This window comes from Oncorhynchus gorbuscha, linkage group LG20, assembly GCF_021184085.1.
Source record: "Oncorhynchus gorbuscha isolate QuinsamMale2020 ecotype Even-year linkage group LG20, OgorEven_v1.0, whole genome shotgun sequence".
Lineage (NCBI taxonomy): Eukaryota > Metazoa > Chordata > Actinopteri > Salmoniformes > Salmonidae > Oncorhynchus > Oncorhynchus gorbuscha.
In genome coordinates, this window is record NC_060192.1 from 42,679,470 (window position 1) to 42,704,750 (window position 25,281).

General features: G+C 48.0%; 2 protein-coding genes across 2 annotated transcripts in view; both read right to left on the reverse strand.

The window, feature by feature from the left end:
• LOC124006918 (protocadherin Fat 3-like) overlaps nt 1-18,176 on the reverse strand; it is a 29,763-nt gene extending 11,587 nt beyond the window's left edge. Inside the window, exons 1-5 of the mRNA XM_046317108.1 lie at nt 18,105-18,176; nt 15,773-16,312; nt 14,036-14,273; nt 9,095-9,190; nt 3,377-3,444 (exon numbers count right to left, since the gene is read on the reverse strand). Coding sequence (XP_046173064.1) covers nt 3,377-3,444; nt 9,095-9,190; nt 14,036-14,273; nt 15,773-16,312; nt 18,105-18,176 — 1,014 coding nt within the window. The remainder of the gene's footprint in view (nt 1-3,376; nt 3,445-9,094; nt 9,191-14,035; nt 14,274-15,772; nt 16,313-18,104) is intronic.
• A 454-nt stretch (nt 18,177-18,630) lies between these two features.
• LOC124006919 (protocadherin Fat 3-like) overlaps nt 18,631-25,281 on the reverse strand; it is a 272,695-nt gene continuing 266,044 nt past the window's right edge. The window contains exons 62-65 of the mRNA XM_046317109.1: nt 22,622-22,785; nt 21,661-22,165; nt 20,776-20,929; nt 18,631-18,670 (exon numbers count right to left, since the gene is read on the reverse strand). Coding sequence (XP_046173065.1) covers nt 18,631-18,670; nt 20,776-20,929; nt 21,661-22,165; nt 22,622-22,785 — 863 coding nt within the window. The remainder of the gene's footprint in view (nt 18,671-20,775; nt 20,930-21,660; nt 22,166-22,621; nt 22,786-25,281) is intronic.

Below are 25,281 nucleotides of genomic sequence, written 5' to 3' on the forward strand. Positions count from 1 at the left end.
TATACTTTTCTATTTAATGTTATAATATTATACTAATTGACTAATTACTTGATGATGGTGTATCTGCAGTGGACAGATGTAGATTGAGCAGGGTGTATCTGCAGTGGACAGATATAGATTGAGGATGGTGTATCTGCAGTGGACAGGTGTAGATTGAGGATGGTGTGTCTGCAGTGGACAGATATCCAGGTTGAGGAGGGTGTATCTGCAGTGGACAGATGTAGATTGAGGATGGTGTATCTGCAGTGGACAGATATAGATTGAGGAGGGTGTATCTGCAGTGGACAGATGTAGATTGAGGATGGTGTATCTGCAGTGGACAGATATCCAGGTTGAGGAGGGTGTATCTGCAGTGGACGGATGTAGGTTGAGGAGGGTGTATCTGCAGTGGACAGATATCCAGGTTGAGGAGGGTGTATCTGCAGTGGACAGGTATAGATTGAGGATGGTGTGTCTGCAGTGGACAGATATCCAGGTTGAGGAGGGTGTATCTGCAGTGGACAGATGTAGATTGAGGATGGTGTATCTGCAGTGGACAGATATCCAGGTTGAGGAGGGTGTATCTGCAGTGTACAGGTATAGATTGAGGATGGTGTGTCTGCAGTGGACAGATATCCAGGTTGAGGAGGGTGTATCTCAGTGGACAGTGGACAGTGGACAGATATAGGTTGAGGAGGGTGTATCTGCAGTGGACAGATGTAGGTTGAGGAGGGTGTATCTGCAGTGGACAGATATCCAGGTTGAGGATGGTGTGTCTGCAGTGGACAGATATCCAGGTTGAGGAGGGTGTATCTGCAGTGGACAGATGTAGATTGAGGATGGTGTATCTGCAGTGGACAGATATCCAGGTTGAGGAGGGTGTATCTGCAGTGTACAGGTATAGATTGAGGATGGTGTGTCTGCAGTGGACAGATATCCAGGTTGAGGAGGGTGTATCTGCAGTGGACAGATGTAGATTGAGGATGGTGTATCTGCAGTGGACAGATATCCAGGTTGAGGAGGGTGTATCTGCAGTGGACGGATGTAGGTTGAGGAGGGTGTATCTGCAGTGGACAGATATCCAGGTTGAGGAGGGTGTATCTGCAGTGTACAGGTATAGATTGAGGATGGTGTGTCTGCAGTGGACAGATATCCAGGTTGAGGATGGTGTATCTGCAGTGGACAGATATCCAGGTTGAGGAGGGTGTATCTGCAGTGGACAGATATCCAGGTTGAGGATGGTGTATCTGCAGTGGTCAGATATCCAGGTTGAGGATGGTGTATCTGCAGTGGACAGGTGTAGATTGAGGATGGTGTATCTGCAGTGGACAGATATCCAGGTTGAGGATGGTGTATCTGCAGTGGACAGGTGTAGATTGAGGATGGTGTATCTGCAGTGGACAGATGTAGGTTGAGGAGGGTGTATCTGCAGTGGACAGATATCCAGGTTGAGGATGGTGTATCTGCAGTGGACAGGTGTAGATTGAGGAGGGTGTATCTGCAGTGGACAGATATCCAGGTTGAGGATGGTGTATCTGCAGTGGACAGGTGTAGATTGAGGAGGGTGTATCTGCAGTGGACAGGTGTAGATTGAGGATGGTGTGTCTGCAGTGGACAGATATCCAGGTTGAGGAGGGTGTATCTGCAGTGGACAGATGTAGATTGAGGATGGTGTATCTGCAGTGGACAGATGTAGATTGAGGATGGTGTATCTGCAGTGGACAGATGTAGGTTGAGGAGGGTGTATCTGCAGTGGACGGATGTAGGTTGAGGAGGGTGTATCTGCAGTGGACAGATGTAGGTTGAGGAGGGTGTATCTGCAGTGGACAGATGTAGGTTGAGGAGGGTGTATCTGCAGTGTACAGGTATAGATTGAGGATGGTGTGTCTGCAGTGGACAGATATCCAGGTTGAGGAGGGTGTATCTGCAGTGGACGGATGTAGGTTGAGGAGGGTGTATCTGCAGTGGACAGATATCCAGGTTGAGGAGGGTGTATCTGCAGTGTACAGGTATAGATTGAGGATGGTGTGTCTGCAGTGGACAGATATCCAGGTTGAGGATGGTGTATCTGCAGTGGACAGATATCCAGGTTGAGGAGGGTGTATCTGCAGTGGACAGGTGTAGATTGAGGATGGTGTGTCTACAGTGGACAGATATCCAGGTTGAGGAGGGTGTATCTGCAGTGGACAGATATCCAGGTTGAGGATGGTGTATCTGCAGTGGTCAGATATCCAGGTTGAGGATGGTGTATCTGCAGTGGACAGGTGTAGATTGAGGATGGTGTATCTGCAGTGGACAGATATCCAGGTTGAGGATGGTGTATCTGCAGTGGACAGGTGTAGATTGAGGATGGTGTATCTGCAGTTGAGGTTGAGGGTGTATCTGCAGTGGACAGATATCCAGGTTGAGGATGGTGTATCTGCAGTGGACAGGTGTAGATTGAGGAGGGTGTATCTGCAGTGGACAGATATCCAGGTCGAGGATGGTGTATCTGCAGTGGACAGGTGTAGATTGAGGAGGGTGTATCTGCAGTGGACAGGTGTAGATTGAGGATGGTGTATCTGCAGTGGACAGATATCCAGGTTGATGTAGATTGAGGATGTGTATCTGCAGTGGACAGATGTAGATTGAGGAGGGTGTATCTGCAGTGGACAGATATCCAGGTTGAGGATGGTGTATCTGCAGTGGACAGATGTAGGTTGAGGATGGTGTATCTGCAGTGGACAGATGTAGGTTGAGGATAGTGTATCTGCAGTGGACAGATATCCAGGTTGAGGATGGTGTATCTGCAGTGGACAGATATCCAGGTTGAGGATGGTGTATCTGCAGTGGACAGGTGTAGATTGAGGAGGGTGTATCTGCAGTGGACAGGTGTAGATTGAGGAGGGTGTATCTGCAGTGGACAGATATCCAGGTTGAGGATGGTGTATCTGCAGTGGACAGATATAGATTGAGGAGGGTGTATCTGCAGTGGACAGATGTAGGTTGAGGATGGTGTATCTGCAGTGGACAGATATCCAGGTTGAGGATGGTGTATCTGCAGTGGACAGATATCCAGATTGAGGATGGTGTATCTACAGTGGACAGATGTAGATTGAGTCAGAGCCAGGTTGCCACTGCCACCTCAATTGTTGTAGTATTTTAAGAGACCGAAGACCTAGATATGTTTTTTTAGTTTCCACCCCCAACAAAAGTGTAAAAAAAAAGTCTGTGGTGCACAATGTTTTCTTTTGTAAAGATGGAACCGACAGGAAGTGGCTCCTCATACAGTGAAGAGAACCATGCTTTATTCTGCATTTTGCAAAAGCCCACAGAGAACAGCACTTTCATGAATATGCAACGACAGACTGGAAGCATATCCATCAAAGAGTGAAAGAGCGTTATGCAAAGAGGTTACGCTGAGGCCTACTTCCTGTGGTCCTCCAAAGGTAACACTGAGAGCCTGTTCATCGGTAGTCGGCATGTCTGCTCATAGAGAGCAAAGTGCGCAGAAGAAGGCAAGTGCCCGAGAGGATTATAGATGTTGTTAAAGGCAAGACGGGGTCTGAGCTACAGAGGCATGCGGTCTGAAAGGAGTTTATACGCTAGATGACAGCAGCATTGACCATGGCAACTTCTTTAGAGATGATCGTTCTGCTGGGAAAGTACGACCTGTGTGTGAAAGAGCATCTTACTGCCTGTAGAGAGAAAAGCAGGAAGCTGCCTGGGTCAAGAAGAGGGCAGAGGCTCTCTAATCACTCTGTTATCAAAAGGATAATGTCACTACCACCATCCAACACACAATGCAGGCCAGCAGAAGCAAGTGAAACCCAGGAAGCTGATATGTTTTCAGTCTTGACTGACACTACGCAGGACATCTAACAACACAAGATCGATGCTCTGTCATAGTCAGATATGTGACGATACGTCGTCCATGAGAGGGTTGTGGCCTGTGGTGAAAATGTGAGGCATCCACTGGACAATACCTTTGTCCAGGTACTGAGTGAAGTTCTGGAAAACATGAAGCTTGACATCAGCAAGTGCATTGGCATTTCCACTGATGTAGCCTCCGGTATGTAAGGCCAGGATAAAGGCTTCTCTGCTCCCTGCAAAGTCCACCAATCAAGTGCAGGTGTGGTGCTCTGCACTCCATTTTAACCTCGTTTAGGCAGACTCAACAGAGAGAGTGTCTTGGTACGTGGGTCACTTTTTTCTCTCATTAACAACATAGCTGTGTTCTTCCGCGAATCCTGCCAGAGGATTCAATAGTATCACTACTCTGGACGGTTCTGACTTAGAATACGTGGACGAGTATAAATACCTAGGTGTCTGGTTAGACTGTAAACTCTCCTTCGAGACTCATATTAAGCATCTCCAATCCAAAATTAAATCTAGAATCAGCTTCCTATTTCACAACAAAGCCTCGTTTACTCATGCTGCCAAACATACCCTCGTAAAACTGACTATCCTACCGATCCTTGACTTTGGTGATGTCATTTACAAAATAGCCTCCAACACTCTACTCAGCAAACTGGATGTAGTCTATCACAGTGCCATCCGTTTTGTCACCAAAGCCCCATATACTACCCACCACTGCGACCTGTATGCTCTCTTTGGCTGGCCCTCGCTTCATATTCATCGCCAAACCCACTGGCTCCAAATCGTCTAGAAGTCTTTGCTAGGTAAAGCCCTGCCTTATCTCAGCTCACTGGTCACCACAGCAACACCCACCCGTAGCACTCGCTCCAGCAAGTATATTTCACTGGTCACCCCCAAAGCCAACACCTCCTTTGGCTGCCTTTCCTCCCAGTTCTCTGCTGCCAATGACTGGAACAAACTGCAAATATCACTGAAGTTGGAGACTCATATCTCCCTCATTAGCTTTAAGCATCAGCTGTCAGATCAGCACACCGATCGCTCCCTCCCACACAACCCACGCCACACTTTATGTAAACAAGATTACTGAACCTGTCTATGTGGCCTCCAGAAGGGTTGTGATGACACTGTGGAAGCTGGGGGAGCTCCTCACTGTCAGCCACTTTTAAGGTGTTGGAATCACAACCGTCTTCAGTCTGCTAAGGTAATGTTATCTGTTAGCTTATCCAACATCATGGCTAACTTTGAAAGCACTGAATGCTAGCTAACTACAGAAGATATGTATGTCGGTCGAAGTGAAACAGGTAGGTATGATACCTTGATCAAAGTGAAGGGGGGGCATTATGCTGGGTGCCTTCTAGCAGTAAGGTGGCTGACTGCAGGACACCAGCTCCTAACAATATCCAGGCTGACTACAGGACACCAGCTCCTCGAACAGCATCCAGACTGATTGCAGGACACCAGCTCCTAACAGCATCCAGACTGACTGCAGGACACCAGCTCCTAACAGCATCCCGACTGACTGCAGGAGACCAGCTCCTAATAGCATCCAGACTGAACTGCAGGACACCAGCTCCTAACAGCATCCAGGCTGACTGCAGGACAATAGCTCTTAACAGCATCCAAGCTGACTGCAGGACACCAGCTCCTAACAGCATCCAAGCTGACTGCAGGACACCAGCTCCTAACAGCATCCAGACTGATTGCAGGACACCAGCTCCTAGCACAGCATCCAGACTGACTGCAGGACACCAGCTCCAAACAGCATCCAGGCTGACTGCAGGACACCAGCTCCTAGCACAGCATCCAGATTGATTTCAGGACACCAGCTCCAAACAGCATCCAGGCTGACTGCAGGACACCAGCTCCTAGCACAGCATCCAGACTGACTGCAGGACACCAGCTCCTAACAGCATCCAGACTGACTGCAGGACACCAGCTCCTAACAGCATCCAGATTGACTGCAGGACACCAGCTCCAAACAGCATCCCGACTGACTGCAGGACACCAGCTCCTAGCACAGCATCCAGATTGATTGCAGGACACCAGCTCCTAACAGCATCCAAGCTGACTGCAGGACACCAGCTCCTAACAGCATCCAGGCTGACTGCAGGACACCAGCTCCTAACAGCATCCAGGCTGACTGCAGGACACCAGCTCCTAGCACAGAATCCAGACTGACTGCAGGACACCAGCTCCTAACAGCATCCAAGCTGACTGCATGACACCAGCTCCTAACAGCATCCAGGCTGACTGCAGGACACCAGCTCTTAACAGCATCCAGGCTAACTGCAGGACACCAGCTCCTAACAGCATCCAGGCTGACTGCATGACACCAGCTCCTAGCACAGCATCCAGACTGACTGCAGGACACCAGCTCCGAGCACAGCATCCAGGCTGCCTGCAGGACACCAGCACCTAACAGCATCCAAGCTGACTGCAGGACACCAGCTCCTAACAGCATCCAAGCTGACTGCAGGACACCAGCTCCTAACAGCATCCAGGCTGACTGCAGGACACCAGCTCCTAGCACAGAATCCAGACTGACTGCAGGACACCAGCTCCTAACAGCATCCAAGCTGACTGCATGACACCAGCTCCTAGCACAGCATCCAGACTGACTGCAGGACACCAGCTCCGAGCACAGCATCCAGACTGACTGCAGGACACCAGCTCCTAACAGCACCCAGACTGACTGCAGGACACCAGCTCCTAACAGCATCCAGGCTGCCTGCAGGACACCAGCTCTTAACAGCGTCCAGGCTAACTGCAGGACACCAGCTCCTAACAGCATCCAGACTGACTGCAGGACACCAGCTCCAAACAGCATCCAGGCTGACTGCAGGACACCAGCTCCTAGCACAGCATCCAGATTGATTGCAGGACACCAGCTCCTAACAGCATCCAAGCTGACTGCAGGACACCAGCTCCTAACAGCATCCAGATTGACTGCAGGACACCAGCTCTTAACAGCATCCAGACTGACTGCAGGACACCAGCTCCTAACAGCATCCAGGCTGACTGCAGGACACCAGCTCCGAGCACAGCATCCAGACTGACTGCAGGACACCAGCTCCTAACACAGCATCCAGACTGACTGCAGGACACCAGCTCTTAACAGCATCCAGACTGACTGCAGGACACCAGCTCCTAACAGCATCCAGACTGACTGCAGGACACCAGCTCTTAACAGCATCCAGACTGACTGCAGGACACCAGCTCTTAACAGCATCCAGGCTGACTGCAGGACACCAGCTCTTAACAGCATCCAGACTGACTGCAGGACACCAGCTCCTAACAGCATCCAGACTGACTGCAGGACACCAGCTCCTAACAGCATCCAGACTGACTGCAGGACACCAGCTCTTAACAGCATCCAGACTGACTGCAGGACACCAGCTCTTAACAGCATCCAGGCTGACTGCAGGACACCAGCTCTTAACAGCATCCAGACTGACTGCAGGACACCAGCTCTTAACAGCATCCAGGCTGACTGCAGGACACCAGCTCCGAGCACAGCATCCAGACTGACTGCAGGACACCAGCTCTTAACAGCATCCAGACTGACTGCAGGACACCAGCTCTTAACAGCATCCAGGCTGACTGCAGGACACCAGCTCCTAGCACAGCATCCAGACTGACTGCAGGACACCAGCTCCTAGCACAGCATCCAGACTGACTGCAGGACACCAGCTCCTAGCACAGCATCCAGACTGACTGCAGGACACCAGCTCCTAGCACAGCGTCCAGACTGAATGCAGGACACCAGCTCCTAGCACAGCATCCAGACTGACTGCAGGACACCAGCTCTTAACAGCATCCAGACTGACTGCAGGACACCAGCTCTTAACAGCATCCAGGCTGACTGCAGGACACCAGCTCCTAGCACAGCATCCAGGCTGACTGCAGGACACCAGCTCCTAGCACAGCATCCAGACTGACTGCAGGACACCAGCTCCTAACACAGCATCCAGACTGACTGCAGGACACCAGCTCCTAGCACAGCATCCAGACTGACTGCAGGACACCAGCTCCTAGCACAGCATCCAGACTGACTGCAGGACACCAGCTCCTAACAGCATCCATAGTAATATAATGTATTTCTGTCGTTGACACTGTTGTTGTCTTCTATCTTTTGGTATTCTTGTTTAAGTTTATTTTATCGCAACACACTGATTCACTTTGCTTGTATAGCTTACGGTGGCCATATCTCTGGAGAACTGTTGTAAGCTCCTCTTGTACCTTTTGAGCCCAGAGAGCAAGTAAGGTCTCCTCTAAAGTCCAGGATTCATTCATTTTCAATTTATTTTGTTATAATTTTTTGTATCTTGTCGTTGTATCTGAAATATTAGCTAAGTTAGCTAGCTAGACATATTTTAGTTGTAAATAATGGTAATGGAACTGTTACTATAACAATGATGGTGACGATGTGGAACCCTGCCCCTCAGTACACTTTACAAGCGAGCCAGGACTAAGTCTTTTCTATTGGCCCACATGAACAGAACAGCACCCAAATGTAATAAAAAAACAGACCCACCAGTACCAGCTCGGGTACGGTATGGTTCAGTACCTAGGTGGAAAAACACTATTAGTCAGTATGAACTAGCTAGTGTTAGTCAGTATGAACTAGCCAGTGTTAGTGAGTATGAACTAGCTAGTGTTAGGCAGTATGAACTAACTAGTGTTAGTGAGTATGAACTAACTAGTGTTTGCGAGTATGAACTAACTAGTGTTTGCGAATATGAACTAACTAGTGTTTGCGAGTATGAACTAGCTAGTGTTTGCGAGAATATGATCTAGCTAGTGTTTGCGAGTATGAACTAGCTAGTGTTTCCTAGAACATGATCCAGAATGTTAATGCAGTATGAACTACTAGTGTTTCCGAGAACAGATCCAGACTAGTGACTGCAGGACACTAGTGCTTCCTAGAACATGATCCAGCTAATGACTGTGAGTATGAACTAGCTAGTGTTTGCGAGAACATGATGTAGCTCGTGCTGGCGAGTATGAACTAGCTAGTGTTTGCGAGAACATGATCTAGCTAGTGTTAGGCAGTATGAACTAGCTAGTGTTAGCGTGTATATACTAGCTAGTGTTGTCAGTATGAACTAACTAGTTTGGCGAGTATATACTAGCTAGTGTTAGTGAGTATGAACTAACTAGTGTTTGCGAGTATATACTAGCTAGTGTTTGTCAGTATGAACTAGCTAGTGTTTGCGAGAACATGATCTAGCTGGCGTAAGCGTCAGACTTGTCTTACCGTTGTCATCGAAGGAGTCTGAGGTGTAGGAGCTGAGAGAGAGAGCTTCAGATGTACTGTCTGAGAAACACGGCACCTCTTCTACCAGATCCTCCACTGTAGACAGACAGGAGAGATAGGGTCAGAGTGTGTGTGTGTGTGTGATAATAAATACTACAACAAACACACAACAGAACAGTGACAGTTAAAAGACCGAAAGGCACATGGAGTCTCTCTTGTCGTGATTTGTGTTTTGTCCTATATTCATATTTTATTTATTTATTTATTTTTAATCCCAGCTTCTGACCCCGCAGGAGGCCTCTTAACTGACTTGCCTAGTTAAATAAAGGTTAAATCAAATAAAATGTCCAAAAAATATGCTACTCTTCTCAGTGCATACACACCGATGTTACCATCTGAAAATCAGACAAAGGACTGCTTCCACCAGTCACTAGATGAGGCCCTTCACCGCATCCCCAGGAATGACAAGATGTTTCTGCTGGGTGACTTCAACGCTGGGTTGGGACAAAACAATAGGATACGGAGCGGAGAGCTGGGTAGGCATGGTGTTGGCCAGGTCAATGAGAACGACATGAGCCTGCTAACTCTGTGCTGATCATGATCTCATCGTCACTGGCACCTTGTTCCAGCTGAAGAACAAATATAAAACATCATGGATGCCCCCCACGCTCCAAACACTGGCCCCTGATTGACTACATCATGGATGCCCCCCACGCTCCAAACACTGGTACCTGATTGACTACATCATGGATGCCCCCCACGCTCCAAACACTGGCCCCTGATTGACTACATCATGGATGCCCCCCACGCTCCAAACACTGGCCCCTGATTGACTACATCATAGATGCCCCCCACGCTCCAAACACTGGCCCCTGATTGACTACATCATGGATGCCCCCCACGCTCCAAACACTGGCCCCTGATTGACTACATCATAGATGCCCCCCACGCTCCAAACACTGGTACCTGATTGACTACATCATGGATGCCCTCACGCTCCAAACACTGGCCCCTGATTGACTACATCATAGATGCCCCCCACGCTCCAAACACTGGCCCCTGATTGGCTACGTCAGCGAGACGTTCTGACACTAATGACGTCCTGCTGACACGTGACATGAGGGGTACTGAATGCTGGAGAGATCACGAGTTGGTACTGGGGGGTACTGAATGCTGGACAGATCACGGTGTGGTACTGGGGGGTACTGAATGCTGGAGAGATCACGGTGTGGTACTGGGGGGTACTGAATGCTGGAGAGATCACAGTGTGGTACTGAGGGGTACTGAATGCTGGAGAGATCACGGTGTGGTACTGGGGGTACTGAATGCTGGAGAGATCACGGTGTGGTACTGGGGGTACTGAATGCTGGAGAGATCACGAGTTGGTACTGGGGGAACTGAATGCTGGACAGATCACGGTGTGGTACTGGGGGTACTGAATGCTGGAGAGATCACGGTGTGGTACTGGGGGTACTGAATGCTGGAGAGATCACAGTGTGGTACTGAGGGGTACTGAATGCTGGACAGATCACGGTGTGGTACTGGGGGTACTGAATGCTGGAGAGCGGTGTGGTACTGGGGGTACTGAATGCTGGAGAGATCACGGTGTGGTACTGGGGGTACTGAATGCTGGAGAGATCACAGTGTGGTACTGGGGGTACTGAATGCTGGAGAGATCACGGTGTGGTACTGGGGGTACTGAATGCTGGAGAGATCACGGTGTGGTACTGGGGGTACTGAATGCTGGAGAGATCACGGTGTGGTACTGGGGGTACTGAATGCTGGAGAGATCACGGTGTGGTACTGGGTGGTACTGAATGCTGGAGAGATCACGGTGTGGTACTGGGGGTACTGAATGCTGGAGAGATCACGGTGTGGTACTGGGGGTACTGAATGCTGGAGAGATCACGGTGTGGTACTGGGGGTACTGAATGCTGGAGAGATCACGGTGGTACTGGGGGTACTGAATGCTGGAGAGATCACGGTGTGGTACTGGGGGTACTGAATGCTGGAGAGATCAGGTGTGGTACTGGGGGTACTGAATGCTGGAGAGATCACGGTGTGGTACTGGGGGTACTGAATGCTGGAGAGATCACGGTGTGGTACTGGGGGTACTGAATGCTGGAGAGATCACGGTGTGGTACTGGGGGTACTGAATGCTGGAGAGATCACGGTGTGGTACTGGGGGTACTGAATGCTGGAGAGATCACGGTGTGGTACTGGGGGTACTGAATGCTGGAGAGATCACGGTGTGGTAACTGGGGGTACTGAATGCTGGAGAGATCACGGTGTGGTACTGGGGGTACTGAATGCTGGAGAGATCACGGTGTGGTACTGGGGGTACTGAATGCTGGAGAGATCACGGTGTGGTACTGGGGGTACTGAATGCTGAGAGATCACAGTGTGGTACTGGGGGTACTGAATGCTGGAGAGATCATGGTGTGGTACTGGGGGTACTGAATTCTGGAGAGATCACCAGTTGGTACTGGGGGTACTGAATGCTGGACAGATCACGGTGTGGTACTGGGGGTACTGAATGCTGGAGAGATCACGGGTGGTACTGGGGGTACTGAATGCTGGAGAGATCATGGTGTGGTACTGAGGGGTACTGAATGCTGGACAGATCATGGTGTGGTACTGGGGGTACTGAATGCTGGAGAGATCACGGTGTGGTACTGGGGGGTACTGAATGCTGGAGAGATCACGGTGTGGTACTGGGGGTACTGAATGCTGGAGAGATCACAGTGTCATGGATGCCCCCACGCTCCAATACTGGGGGTACTGAATGCTGGAGAGATCACGGTGTGGTACTGGGGGTACTGAATGCTGGAGAGATCACGGTGTGGTACTGGGGGTACTGAATGCTGGAAGATCACTGGTACTGGGTGGTACTGAATGCTGGAGAGATCACGGTGTGGTACTGGGGGTACTGAATGCTGAGAGATCACGGTGTGGTACTGGGGGTACTGAATGCTGGAGAGATCACGGTGTGGTACTGGGGGTACTGAATGCTGGAGAGATCACGGTGTGACACTGGGGGTACTGAATGCTGGAGAGATCACGGTGTGGTACTGGGGGTACTGAATGCTGGAGAGATCACGGTGTGGTACTGGGGGTACTGAATGCTGGAGAGATCACGGTGTGGTACTGGGGGTACTGAATGCTGGAGAGATCACGGTGTGGTACTGGGGGTACTGAATGCTGGAGAGATCACGGTGTGGTACTGGGGGTACTGAATGCTGGAGAGATCACGGTGTGGTACTGGGGGTACTGAATGCTGGAGAGATCACGGTGTGGTACTGGGGGTACTGAATGCTGGAGAGATCACGGTGTGGTACTGGGGGTACTGAATGCTGGAGAGATCACGGTGTGGTACTGGGGGATACTGAATGCTGGAGAGATCACGGTGTGGTACTGGGGGTACTGAATGCTGGAGAGATCACGGTGTGGTACTGGGGGTACTGAATGCTGGAGAGATCACGGTGTGGTACTGGGGGTACTGAATGCTGGAGAGATCACGGTGTGGTACTGGGGGTACTGAATGCTGGAGAGATCACGGTGTGGTACTGGGGGGTACTGAATGCTGGAGAGATCACGGTGTGGTACTGGGGGGTACTGAATGCTGGAGAGATCACGGTGTGGTACTGGGGGGTACTGAATGCTGGAGAGATCACGGTGTGGTACTGGGGGTACTGAATGCTGAGAGATCACGGTGTGGTACTGGGGGTACTGAATGCTGGAGAGATCACGGTGTGGTACTGTGGGGTACTGAATGCTGGAGAGATCACGGTGTGGTACTGGGGGTACTGAATGCTGGAGAGATCACGGTGTGGTACTGGGGGTACTGAATGCTGGAGAGATCACGGTGTGGTACTGGGGGTACTGAATGCTGGAGAGATCACGGTGTGGTACTGGGGGGTACTGAATGCTGGAGAGATCACAGTGTGGTACTGGGGGGTACTGAATGCTGGACAGATCACGGTGTGGTACTGTGGGGTACTGAATGCTGGAGAGATCACGGTGTGGTACTGGGGGGTACTGAATGCTGGAGAGATCACGGTGTGGTACTGGCTAAACTCCAGGTGAGAATATGTCGCAACGCCAGCAGAAGTTCAGTAAGAGGTGTCTGCACCATATCCGGCTTGCTGAAAGGCTGAGGGAAACTGAGCCTCTTCTGAGCACAGAGGACCTCATGGACCAGAAGTGGGCATCTATTAGCTCAGTGCTCTATCAGGCAGCGGCCCACTCCATTGGCTACAGAGGTAGGAAACATTGCGACTGGTTCGATGAGAACTCTGACACCCTCACAACCTTACTGGGACTATGTGCACAAAGCGCACAGGGCTACTCTCAACCGCCCCACATCTGCTAACCTTCGCAATGGCTCATCTGCTACACTTTGCAAGCAATAGAGTGCATCACGCAAAGAAGTGCAAACAATCTTGCATGCTCTGCAGAACAAATGGTGACGAATAAGGCACAGGAAATCCACATTTATGCAATTTCTACAACTCAACTAAAGCTATCTATGGCACTAGAAGTGTCTCCATCAACCCCAGAAAACAGCTGATAGTCTGACTTTCTTGAAGGACCAAAACCAGGTCCTGATGAGGTGGGTCGACCCACCAAAACCAGGTGGACTGACCCACCAAAACCAGGTGGACTGACCCACCAAAACCAGGTGGACTGACCCACCAAAACCAGGTGGACTGACCCACCAAACCCAGATCCTGATGAGGTGGGCTGACCCACCAAAACCAGGTGGGCTGACCCACCAAAACCAGGTGGACTGACCCACCAAAACCAGGTGGACTGACCCACCAAAACCAGGTGGACTGACCCACCAAAACCAGATCCTGATGAGGTGGGCTGACCCACCAAAACCAGGTCCTGATGAGGTTGTAGGTGTTTGTAGGTGTTTGTAGGTGTGTGTGTTCTTACCAAGAGGAGAGCTGGCTCTCTGAGTTCTCTCCAGTTCATATGCTCTCTGCTCCCACTCCTCCTCTCTTCCATCCCTCTCTCCCTGCCTCTCCCAGGGAGCTTTATGGGTGGGGTTTCGTTCTGAGTGACAGGGCGATAGGGGCTGGAGATTGGGCACCACACTACACACGGCCACGCCCCTTCTACTAGCACTGCCCAGGATGTGATGCGAGGATTCAGACGACAAGAAGCTGCTCATCTGGTGGAGACAGGGTAGAGAGGGTTAACACACATACAGTGGCTGTAGGAAAGTATTCAGACCCCTTGACTTTTTACACATTGTTACATTACAGGATTAAATAAATAAAAATCCTCAGCAATCTACACACAATACCACATAATGACAAAACAAGGTTTTTTAGAAATGTTTGCAAATATATATATAAAAAAAGCTGAAATACCTTATTTATACATACGTATTCAGAACCTTTGGTATGAGACTCAACATTGGCTCAGGTGCATCCTGTTTCCATTGATCTTCCTTGAGATATTTCTACAACTTGATTGGAGTCCTATCAATATAAGGTCTCACAGTTGACAGTGCATGTCAGAGCAAAAACCAAGCCAAGACAGGATTGTGTCGAGGCACAGATCTGGGGAAGGGTACGAAAACATTTCTGCAGCATAGAAGGTCCCCAAGAACACAGTGGTCTACATCATTGTTAAATGGAAGAAATTTGGAACCAACTAGACTCCTCCTAGAGCTGAGCAATTGCGGGAGAAGGGCCATGGTCAGGGAGGTGGATAAGAACCCGATGGTCACTCTGACAGAGCTCCAGCGTTCCTCTGTGGAGATGGGAGAACGTTCCAGAAGGACAACCATCTCTGCAGCACTCCACCAATCAGGCCTTTATGGTAGAGTGGCCAGACGGAAGCCACTCCTCAGTAAAAGGCACATGGCAGCCCGCTTGGAGTTTGTCAAAAGGCACCTAAAGGACTCTCAGACCATGAGAAACAAGATTCTCTGGTTTGATGAAACTCTTTGGCCTGAATGTCTGTAGGAAACCTGGCTCCATCCCTACGGTGAAGCATCATGCTGTGGGGATGTTTTTCAGTAGCAGGGACTGAGCGACTAGTCAGGGTTGAGAAAAAGATGAACGGAGAAAAGTACAGAGGGATCCTTGATGGAAAACCTGTTACAGAGCACTTAGGACCTCAATCTGGGGTGAGGGACAGGACAACGACCCTAAAACCCTGACCCTAAGCACATAGCCAAGACAATGCAGGAGCGGCTTCAGGACAAGTCTCTGAATGTCCTCCAGCCAGAGCCCAGACATGAACCCAATCAAACATCTCTGGAGAGACCTGAAAATAGCTGTGCAGCGACATTTCCCATCCAACCCGACAGAGCTTGAGAGGATCTGCAGAGAAGAATGGGAGAAACTCCCCAAATACAGGTGTGCCAAGCTTGTAGCGTCATTCCCAAGAAGACTGGAGGCTGTAATCGCTGCCAAAGGTGCTTCAACAAAGTACTGAGTAAAGGGTCTGAATACTTATGTAAATGTAATTTTTCCGGTGTTTATTTGTAATAAATTTGCAAAAAATGTCTAAAAAAAAAAAAAAATGTCTAAAAACCTGTTTTTTTATCCATTTTAGAATAAGGCTAAAATGTAACAAAATGTGGAAAATGTCAAGGGGTCTGAATACTTTCTGAAGGCACTGTACAGACACACACACACACACACACGTCTACCCTACCTGACTGGTAGAGAGAGAGCTCTCGCTGGTAGCCATGTTATCGCCATCGATACCTCTCATTGCTAGGTTGTTGTTGTTGCCAGGCCAACCAGGTAGCATCGTCGTCGGGTGTGTAGTTGGCCGTACCATCACCTGAGGAGGCCCCAATCCTACCCCTCCACCTGTCACCACACCTCCACCTAGACCTCCATCTCTGTCGCCATAACTACCGACGCTGACCTCGGCAGTGCCGGGCGGTCGGGGGTCAGCAGCGACACGTACGGCTTTGAACTCGATGCCTTCTGACCCCATCCCCGTCTTTGTCAGCAGGTAGCTGGTCTCCACGGATACAGCAGACATGCCCACCCCCGTCCCGACCCCACCCACCGCCACACCCTCCTTTGCCCCTCCTCCATCCTGGCTGAAACCACTGTCGGAGTCCTTCCTCTGGAACCTGATCTTCTTCCTGAAGATAGTGTAGAGGAGGAGGAGGAGGGAGATGACGAAGATCAGGACTCCGATTCCGATGATCTCTACTGGACCCACGTAGGAGAGAGGCTCCTAGGAAGAGGAACAAATCACTGATTACACAGATATTCACAATCAGAAACACGTTTCAACAAACATCAAGAGATGAGAACGAATGTTGGTGATGTCATGACCTCTTAAATTAACAAATGATCAAGTTCTCCAAGCGAAACTCATACAGCCTACGCCAAAAAAAATGACTAATTTAACAAGTAGCTTTCTCACTTTGACAGGACGTAAAAGAGCAACAAGATATCCCCCAAAATTCACTTCAGAATCTGACGTTTAAATTCGGATGTTTTTAAAAACGGGGTCTGCTTAGCACTGAGATTGAACACGAGACCCTCGGGACCTAGCAGACAACAGTTTGCATTCTGGTCTCCTGTTAAACCCTGGGTAGCCCTGACAACAACAGAACATTAGAACAGTCACACATGAGGGACTGTCCATGAGGTTTGCTACAAGACTTTGAACCCTGTTTAAATCCTTCCAGATATTAATAGATATTCATGGTTTTCCTGCTATTGTATAAAACTATTCCTTTTACTTTCTATACATAAACCCTGTGGAACCATGACAACAACTGATCACTGTACATGCATGTGTGTGTCATTGCCACAAGCCTGTTCTCCCCAATTAAGGTGCCACACTAGCCTCACTAGCCTCCTGTGATATACAATAGCAGTCAAAGGTTTGAACACACCGACTGTACACACAGTTGAAGTCTGAAGTTTACATACACCTTAGCCAAATACATTTAAACTCAGTTTTCCCAATTCCTAAAAATTCCCTGTCTAAGGTCAGTTAGGATCACCACTTTATTTTAAGAATGTGAAATGTCAGAATAATAGTAGAGAGAATGATTAATTTCAGCTTTTATTTCTTTCATCACATTCCCAGTGGGTCAGAAGTTTACATACACTCAATCAGTATTTGGTAGCATTGCATTTTAAATGGTTGGGTTAATCGTTTTTGGTAGCCTTCCACAAGCTTCCCACAATAAATTGGGTGAATTTTGGCCACATTCCTCCTGACAGAGCTGGTGTAACTGAGTCAGGTTTGTAGGCCTCCTTGCTCTCCCATGTAACAGGGTTGGTTATGTTATAGAAAGGTGTATTTAATGTTCAAGCATTCTTATTGGTTGGTTCAACTCTGATGACAATAAGGTGTGTTGTGATTGGCCCGCTTGCAGATAGGGGGAGATCGTGAACGTCAGGTATTCCCAGTATGAAAATGTGATGCAAGGGGTCGGTCACGTTCTGAATACTGTTTTCTATTTTATATTTTACAATGTGTACAAGTTTGCTGTACATTGCTGATTTATACATGTGTGGGTATATGGTACCTGTTAGGGATTGAGGGGCTTTCTGGGATGTGCTTTGGTATATGATTGCTGTAAATAAGTGTGTTAGCTGGTATCCACCGATGTATTGGTCACATAAGCCCACTGCTAACACAGTTGTCTTCATGCTACAGATTTAGCCATCGACAGCCATCAATACCGTTCAGCCCTGCACAACTAACCTGCTGTTTCCCATTTAAGGTATTTACACATGTTATATTTTGTATTGTATTTTTGTATTTTGTTCACCCAGTATGAAAATGTGATGCAAGAGATTTTTACCATCAGCCATCAACATCATTAAGCCCTGCTCAACTAACTTCCTGTTTCCTATTTAACGACAGATAATAAATAACTGTGGTCAACTGGGACCACTGGCTATTTGGACAAAACACAACGCAAGGAGAGTACGATTTACATTTGTTACACCCACACATTTTCTATAGGGTTGAGGTCAGGGCTTTGTGATGGCCACTCCAATACCTTGACTTTGTTGTCCTTATGCCAGAATGGGGAGCCATTTTGCCCCAACTTTGGAAGGCTGCTTGGGGTCATTGTCCATTTGGAAGACCCATTTGTGACCAAGCTTTAACTTCCTGACTGATATTTTGAGATGTTGCTTCAATATATCCACATAATTTTCAGTTCCTCATGATGACATCTATTTTGTGAAGTGCACCAGTCCCTCCCACAGCAAAGCACCCCCACAACATGATGATGCTGCCACCCCCTTGCTTCACGGTTGGGATGGTGTTCTTATGCTTGCAAGCCTTTTTCCTGTGTGATGGTCATTATGGCCAAACAGTTCTGTTTTTGTTTCATCAGACCAGAGGACATTTCTCCAGTGTGTACGATCTTTGTCCCCATGTGCAGTGTGCAAACCGTAGTCTGGCTTTTTTATGGTGGTTTTGTAGGTCAGGGTCTTCTTCCTTCTCCACAGAACTGGCCCTCGTAACCATAGGAACAGTTACAATAGTACGCCCCAAAGGTGTGGATATAGATCCTGTTGTCACACTGGTTCCTCCAGCATCTTCACATCCTCATCACATCTGGAGAGGAGGAGAGATAGGTAGAGAAAGGTAGAGAGGAAGAGGAGAGGAGGAGGATCTCCTTCCTTCCTGAGAGGATGACGGAAGCATGGGGAAAAGAGGAGAGGAGGATGGGGAGGAGGAGGAAAGGGAGGAGGAAGAAGAGGAGAGATAGGAAGAGAGAGGTAGAAAGGTAGAGGAGGGGAGGACTTGGTGGAGGAGGAGGAGGAGGAGGAGAGGAAGAGCAGGAGGAGGAAATTTGAAGAATCTCAAAATAAAAGGAGAGGATTTGGGGAAGAGGAGGAGGAGAGATAAATAGTTAGGGAGAGAGTTTTGAGGAGGACTAATATGTAGTTACAATGTAGAGGAAAATTGTACAAATAAAGAAAACCCTTGAATGAGAGGTGGTCCAAATATGTAGTTGACTGGTAGAGTAGGTCTGAGGAGTGATACGTGTGTTAGGGAGAGAGAGGTAGTGGAGGAGAGATACGTGTTGTGGGAGAGAGAGGTAGAGGAGGAGAGATACGTAGTTAGGGAGAGAGAGAGAGAGGTAGAGGAGGAGAGATATGTAGTTAGGGAGAGAGAGAGATAGATAGGTAGAGGAGGAGGTCAGGGTTAGGGAGAGAGAGAGCTCCTCTCTCCACAGAAGAGAGAGAGGTAGAGGAGGAACAGATATGTAGTTAGGGGTGAGAGAGATAGATAGGTAGAGGAGGTTCACATCCTCATCACATCTGGAGAGGAGGAGAGATAGGAGAGAAAGGTAGAGAGGAAGAGAGAGAGAGGAGGAGGAGAGAAGGAGGGAGAGAGAGAGAGAGAGAGAGAGGAAGAGGGGGAAATAGAGTTAGAGAGGATGGGGAGGAGAGAAAGAGGAGGAGGAAGAAGGGAGGAGAGATAGGAAGAGAGAGATAGAAAGGTTAGGAGGGGAGGAGGTAGAGGAGGAGGATGTAGTTAGGAGGAGAGAAGAGCAGGAGGAGAGATAAAGGAAGAGGAGGAGAAAAGAAGGAGAGGAGGGAGAGAGAGGAGAGAGAGAGAAATAGTTAGGGAGAGAGGTAGAGGAGGAGAGATATGTAGTTAGGGAGAGAGAGAGAGAGAGGTAGAGGAGGAGAGATATGTAGTTAGAGAGAGAGACAGAGAGGTAGAGGAAGGAGAGGAAGAAGAGGGTAGGAGTGAATAGAGAGAGAGAGAGAGGTAGAGGAGGAGAGATATGTAGTTAGAGAGAGAGAGAGGTAGAGGAGGAGAGATATGTAGTTAGAGAGAGAGAGAGAGAGAGAGGTAGAGGAGGAGAGATATGTAGTTAGAGAGAGAGAGAGAGGTAGAGGAGGAGAGATATGTAGTTAGGGAGAGAGAGAGAGAGAGAGAGAGGTAGAGGAGGAGAGATATGTAGTTAGGGAGAGAGATAGAGAGGTAGAGGAAGAGAGCAGGAAGAAGAGGGTAGGAGTGAAGAGAGAGAAGAGAGAGTTTTACAGTAATAACAGACTTCAGGTAGAGTTAGTTTTACAGTAATAACACACTTCAGATAGAGTTAGTTTTACAGTAATAACAGACTTCAGGTAGAGTTAGTTTTACAGTAATAACAGACTTCAGGTAGAGTTAGTTTTACAGTAAAAACAGACTTCATGTAGAGTTAGTTTTACAGTAAAACACACTTCAGATAGAGTTAGTTTTACAGTAATAACAGACTTCAGGTAGAGTTAGTTTTACAGTAAAAACAAACTTCAGGTAGAGTTAGTTTTACAGTAAAAACAGACTTCAGGTAGAGTTAGTTTTACAGTAAAAACAAACTTCAGGTAGAGTTAGTTTTACAGTAATAACAGACTTCAGGTAGAGTTAGTTTTACAGTAATAACATACTTCAGGTAGAGTGAGTTTTACAGTAAAAACAGACTTCAGGCAGTCAGACAACAGTGTTCTGGTGTACTGTAAATGGTTTACTCTCTGCTTCTATCTAGTGGTGATTGTGTTTAACTTCTGAGTGGCGCAGCGGTCTAAGGCACTGCATCTCTAGTGGTGACTGTGTGTGTGTGTGTGTGTGTGTGTGTGTGTGTGTGTGTGTGTGTGTGTGTGTGTGTGTGTGTGTGTGTGTGTGTGTGTGTGTGTGTGTGTGTGTGTGTGTGTGTGTGTACTTACATGACTCCAGCGAGACCCCGGGGACAACCACAGACGAAGGCTGTGTCTCCAGCTGTACAGTCTGCTCCGTTCTGACAGGGGTTTGGTAGACACGAAGTCAGCTCCTCCTCACAGCGACCTCCAGTGTACCTCATACTGCAACTACACCTGAAACCTGACAGGGTAGAGACAGGATCAACTACACCTGAAACCTGACAGGGGAGAGACAGGGGAGAGACAGGATCAACTACACCTGAAACCTGACAGGGGAGAGACAGGGGAGAGACAGGATCAACTACACCTGAAACCTGACAGGGGAGAGACAGGATCAACTACACCTGAAACCTGACAGGGGAGAGACAGGGGAGAGACAGGATCAACTACACCTGAAACCTGACAGGGGAGAGACAGGATCAACGACACCTGAAACCTGACAGGGGAGAGACAGGATCAACTACACCTGAAACCTGACAGGGGAGAGACAGAATCAACTACACCTGAAACCTGACAGGGGAGAGACAGGATCAACTACACCTGAAACCTGACAGGGGAGAGACAGGGTAGAGACAGGATCATATAAGAAGTGTAGCTGTCAGAAAAAGAAACAGATACCTGAAACCTGACAGGGGAGAGACAGGATCAAACACAACCTGACAGGGGAGAGACAGGATCAACACACTGAAACACACACAGGATCAACACACCTGAAACCTGACAGGGGAGAGACAGGATCAGCTGTCAGAAAGAAACAGTAGAGCCGAAAACACAATGACACACACACACACACACACACACACACACACACACACACACACACACACACACACACACACACACACACACACACACACACACACACACACACACACACACACACACACACACACACACACACACAGTCCTCACCACCAGAGGGCAGTTGTTTACAGGTTCCTCCATTGAAACAGGGCTGGGTCACACAGGGGTCAGGGTAGAGTACACAGCCTAGCTTCACCTCACTAAGGCCAGCTATCTCTGCATAGCGACTCCTCTTGTTCTGGAGAGGTAGCTCGTTACTATTCAGCACCAGCGACCTCAGACACCCCTGAAACCCATCCTCGGCCTGGGGCGGACCCCTCATTCCCCTCTCCCCGGGACCCGGTCCCCTCTCCCCGGGATTGGAAGTTGGAGGTCTGACTTGGGCACCGAAGAAGAAGGACGGATCGGGAGCGAGGGGCCAGAGTCGGACAGGCGCTCCGGCGGCCCTACGGCGTTCCACATAGCTGTCGTCCAATGAGAGGAGGGTATAGTTGCTGGTGAGTTCTAACGTCACGGCATGCCAGCGCCCATCGTTGATTGGTCTGCCGGAGATACCCATGATGCCCAGCGTGTTGTCACAGTCCAGCTGGAACCACAGACGACCACTTTCGATCTGGAGGGGAGATTACATTAGAGGAGGGTGTCTGTGTGTGTGTGTGTGTGTGTGTGTGTGTGTGTACGTTTCTGAGTGTGTGTGTGTGTGTGCATGCGTTTCTGTGTGCGTGTGTGTACGTGTGTGTCTATGCGTGCGTCTTTGTGTGTGTGTGTGTGCGTGCGAGTGTCTGTGTGCATGCGTGTGTGCGTTTCTGTGTGTGTGTATGTGTGTGCGTGTGTGTGTCTGTGTGCGTGTGTGTGTGTGCGTCTCTGTGTGTGTGTGCGTCTCTCTGTGTGTGTGCGTCTCTCTGTGTGTCTGTGTGTGCGTGCGTGCGTGTGTGTGTGTGTGTACCTTCAGCATGGTGCAGGGGTTGTGTGTGTGTGTACCTTCAGCATGGTGCAGGGGTTGGCCCGTGTGTGTGTGTGTGTACCTTCAGCATGGTGCAGGGGTTGGCCCGTGTGTGTGTGTGTGTACCTTCAGCATGGTGCAGGGGTTGGCCCGTGTGTACATGATGACTCCTCTACTCTGTAATGTTCTGATGTTTAGACCCAGTCTCATCTCTCCTCCTCCTCCCTGGCCTCCTTCTTTCACCCTGTACTTTATATAGCTGTTACCTGAGAAACTCAGAGATGTCTGGCCTACACAGAGAGACAGAGAGAGAGAGATAGATAGAGAGAAAGAAAGATGGAGAGAGAGTGAGAGAGGGAGAGAGAGAGAGAGAGAGAAGGAGAGAGAGAGAAAAGAGAGAAAAGAAAAGAGAGAGAGATAGAGAGAGAGAGAAAGAAGGAGAGAGAGAGAGAGAGAAAGAAGGAGAGAGAGAGAAAATAGAGAAAAGAAAAGAGAGAGAGATAGAGAGAGAGAGAAAGAAGGAGAGAGAGAGAGAGAGAGAGAGAGAGAGAGAGAGAAAGAAGAGAGAGAGAGAGAGAGAGAGAGAGAGAGAGAGAGAGAGAGAGAGAGAGAGAGAGAGAGAGAGATTTGACCCCAATAACTACCGTGGGATATGTGTCAACAGCAACCCATTAACCACAAACTCATACATTTCCTCAGTGAACACAATGTACTGAGCAAATGTCAAATTGGCTTTTAACCAAATTACCGTACGACAGACCACGTATTCACCCTGCACACCCTAATTGACAAACAAACCAACCAAAACAAAAGGCAAAGTCTTCTTCTTGTTGATTTCAAAAAAGCTGTTGACTCAATATAAAGTGAGTGTCCGCTATACAAATTGATGAAAGTGGTGTTGGGGGAAAAACATACAACATTATTAAATCCATGTAGACAAACAACAAGTGTGCGGTTAAAATTGGCAAAAAACACACATTTCTTCCCACATGGGTGAGACAGGGATGCAGCTTAAGCCCCACCCTCTTCTACATAAACAGTACCAGTCAAATGTTTGGACACACCTACTCATTCATGGGTTTTTCTTTATTTTTACTATTTGAACAATTGTAGAATAATAGTGAAGACATCAAAACTATGAAATAACACATATGGAATCATGTAGTAATCAAAGAAGTGTTAAACAAATCAAAATATATTTTACATTTGAGATTCTTTGCACACTCTTGGCAACCAAATCATGAGAAAACTAAAAGATAATTACTTGACACATTGGAAACAATAAAAAATAAAAAACTAGAATGTTATTTGGCCCTGAACAGAGAGTCCACAGTGGCAGAATACCTGACCACTGTGACTGACCCAAACTTAAGGAAAGCTTTGACGATGTACAGACTTAGTGAGCATTGCCTTGCTATTGAGAAAGGCCGCCGTAGGCAGACATGGCTCTCAAGAGAAGACAGGCTATGTGCTCACTGCCCACAAAATGAGGTGGAAACTGAGCTGCACTTCCTAACCTCCTGCCAAATATATGACCATATTAGAGAGACATATTTCCCTCAGATTACACAGATCCACAAAGAATTTGAAAACAAATCCAATTTTGATAAACTCCCATATCTACTGGGTGAAATTCCACAGTGTGCCATCACAGCAGCAAGATTTGTGACCTGTTGCCACGAGACCATTGTAAATACAATCTTATTTATGCTTATTTATTTTCCCTTGTGTACTTTAACCATTTGTACATTGTTACAACACTATATATATATATATGACATTTGTAATGTCTTTATTGTTTTGAAACTTCTGTATATATAATGTTTACTGTTAATTTTTTATTGTTTATTTCACTTTTGTATATTATCTACCTCACTTGCTTTGGCAATGTTAACATGTTTCCCATGCCAATAAAGTCCTTTGAATTGAATTGAGAGGGAGAGAGAGACTGACCTAAAACAGGGAATTTTTACTAAAGTGAAATGTCAGGAATTGTGAAAAACGGAGTTTAAATGTATTTGGCAAAGGTGTATGTAAATAAAGACAACATGTGAACTTTCATGTGAACTTAATAACACACTTTTATACCATCTGTGAATATGAATATTATTGTTAAATTACGAACCTTGTCGGTTTAAGCCGCAGAAAAAAGACAGAAACCGAGGATCGAGTTTTGAAATCAGTGGAACAAGAGTGTGATAGCTAAAGAGATGGAGAAAACACCTGGCTCCGGATTACATCTGCAAACTAAGCGCAAACGTGGCATGGCATCCGTGACCAGGAGACGCGTACATCATGCATGATGATGTATTTGGGTAAGATAGTCTAGCTTGCTACATTTTCATGTATTACACGTTTCTAATTTTGACAGAAAGTGGTTTCATTTCAAGCTAAAGTGTACTGTTAGCTAGCTAGCGTTAGCTGGCTGGCTCCCTAGCTAAAGTGTACTGTTAGCTAGCTAGCGTTAGCTGGCTGGCTCCCTAGCTAACGTTATGTGTAAGACTTTATTATTCATATCCCAGAACCGTTTGTTTTGCTAGTTTGAGCCTAATGTTAGCTAGCTAACATTGAATCTGGTTGGTTAGCTCTCAGCAGATTCATGCAGGGTAGTAACGACATGATTTGGCACTATGTGCATTATTGTTTAACTAGCTAACATTAGCTGGCTGGCTCGTTAGGTAATGTTAGGTGACGTGTGTGATCTTACACGTTGTTTACCTAGCTAGGGTCATTGTTTACCTAGCTAGGGTCATTGTTTACTTAGCTAGGGTCATTGTTTACCTAGC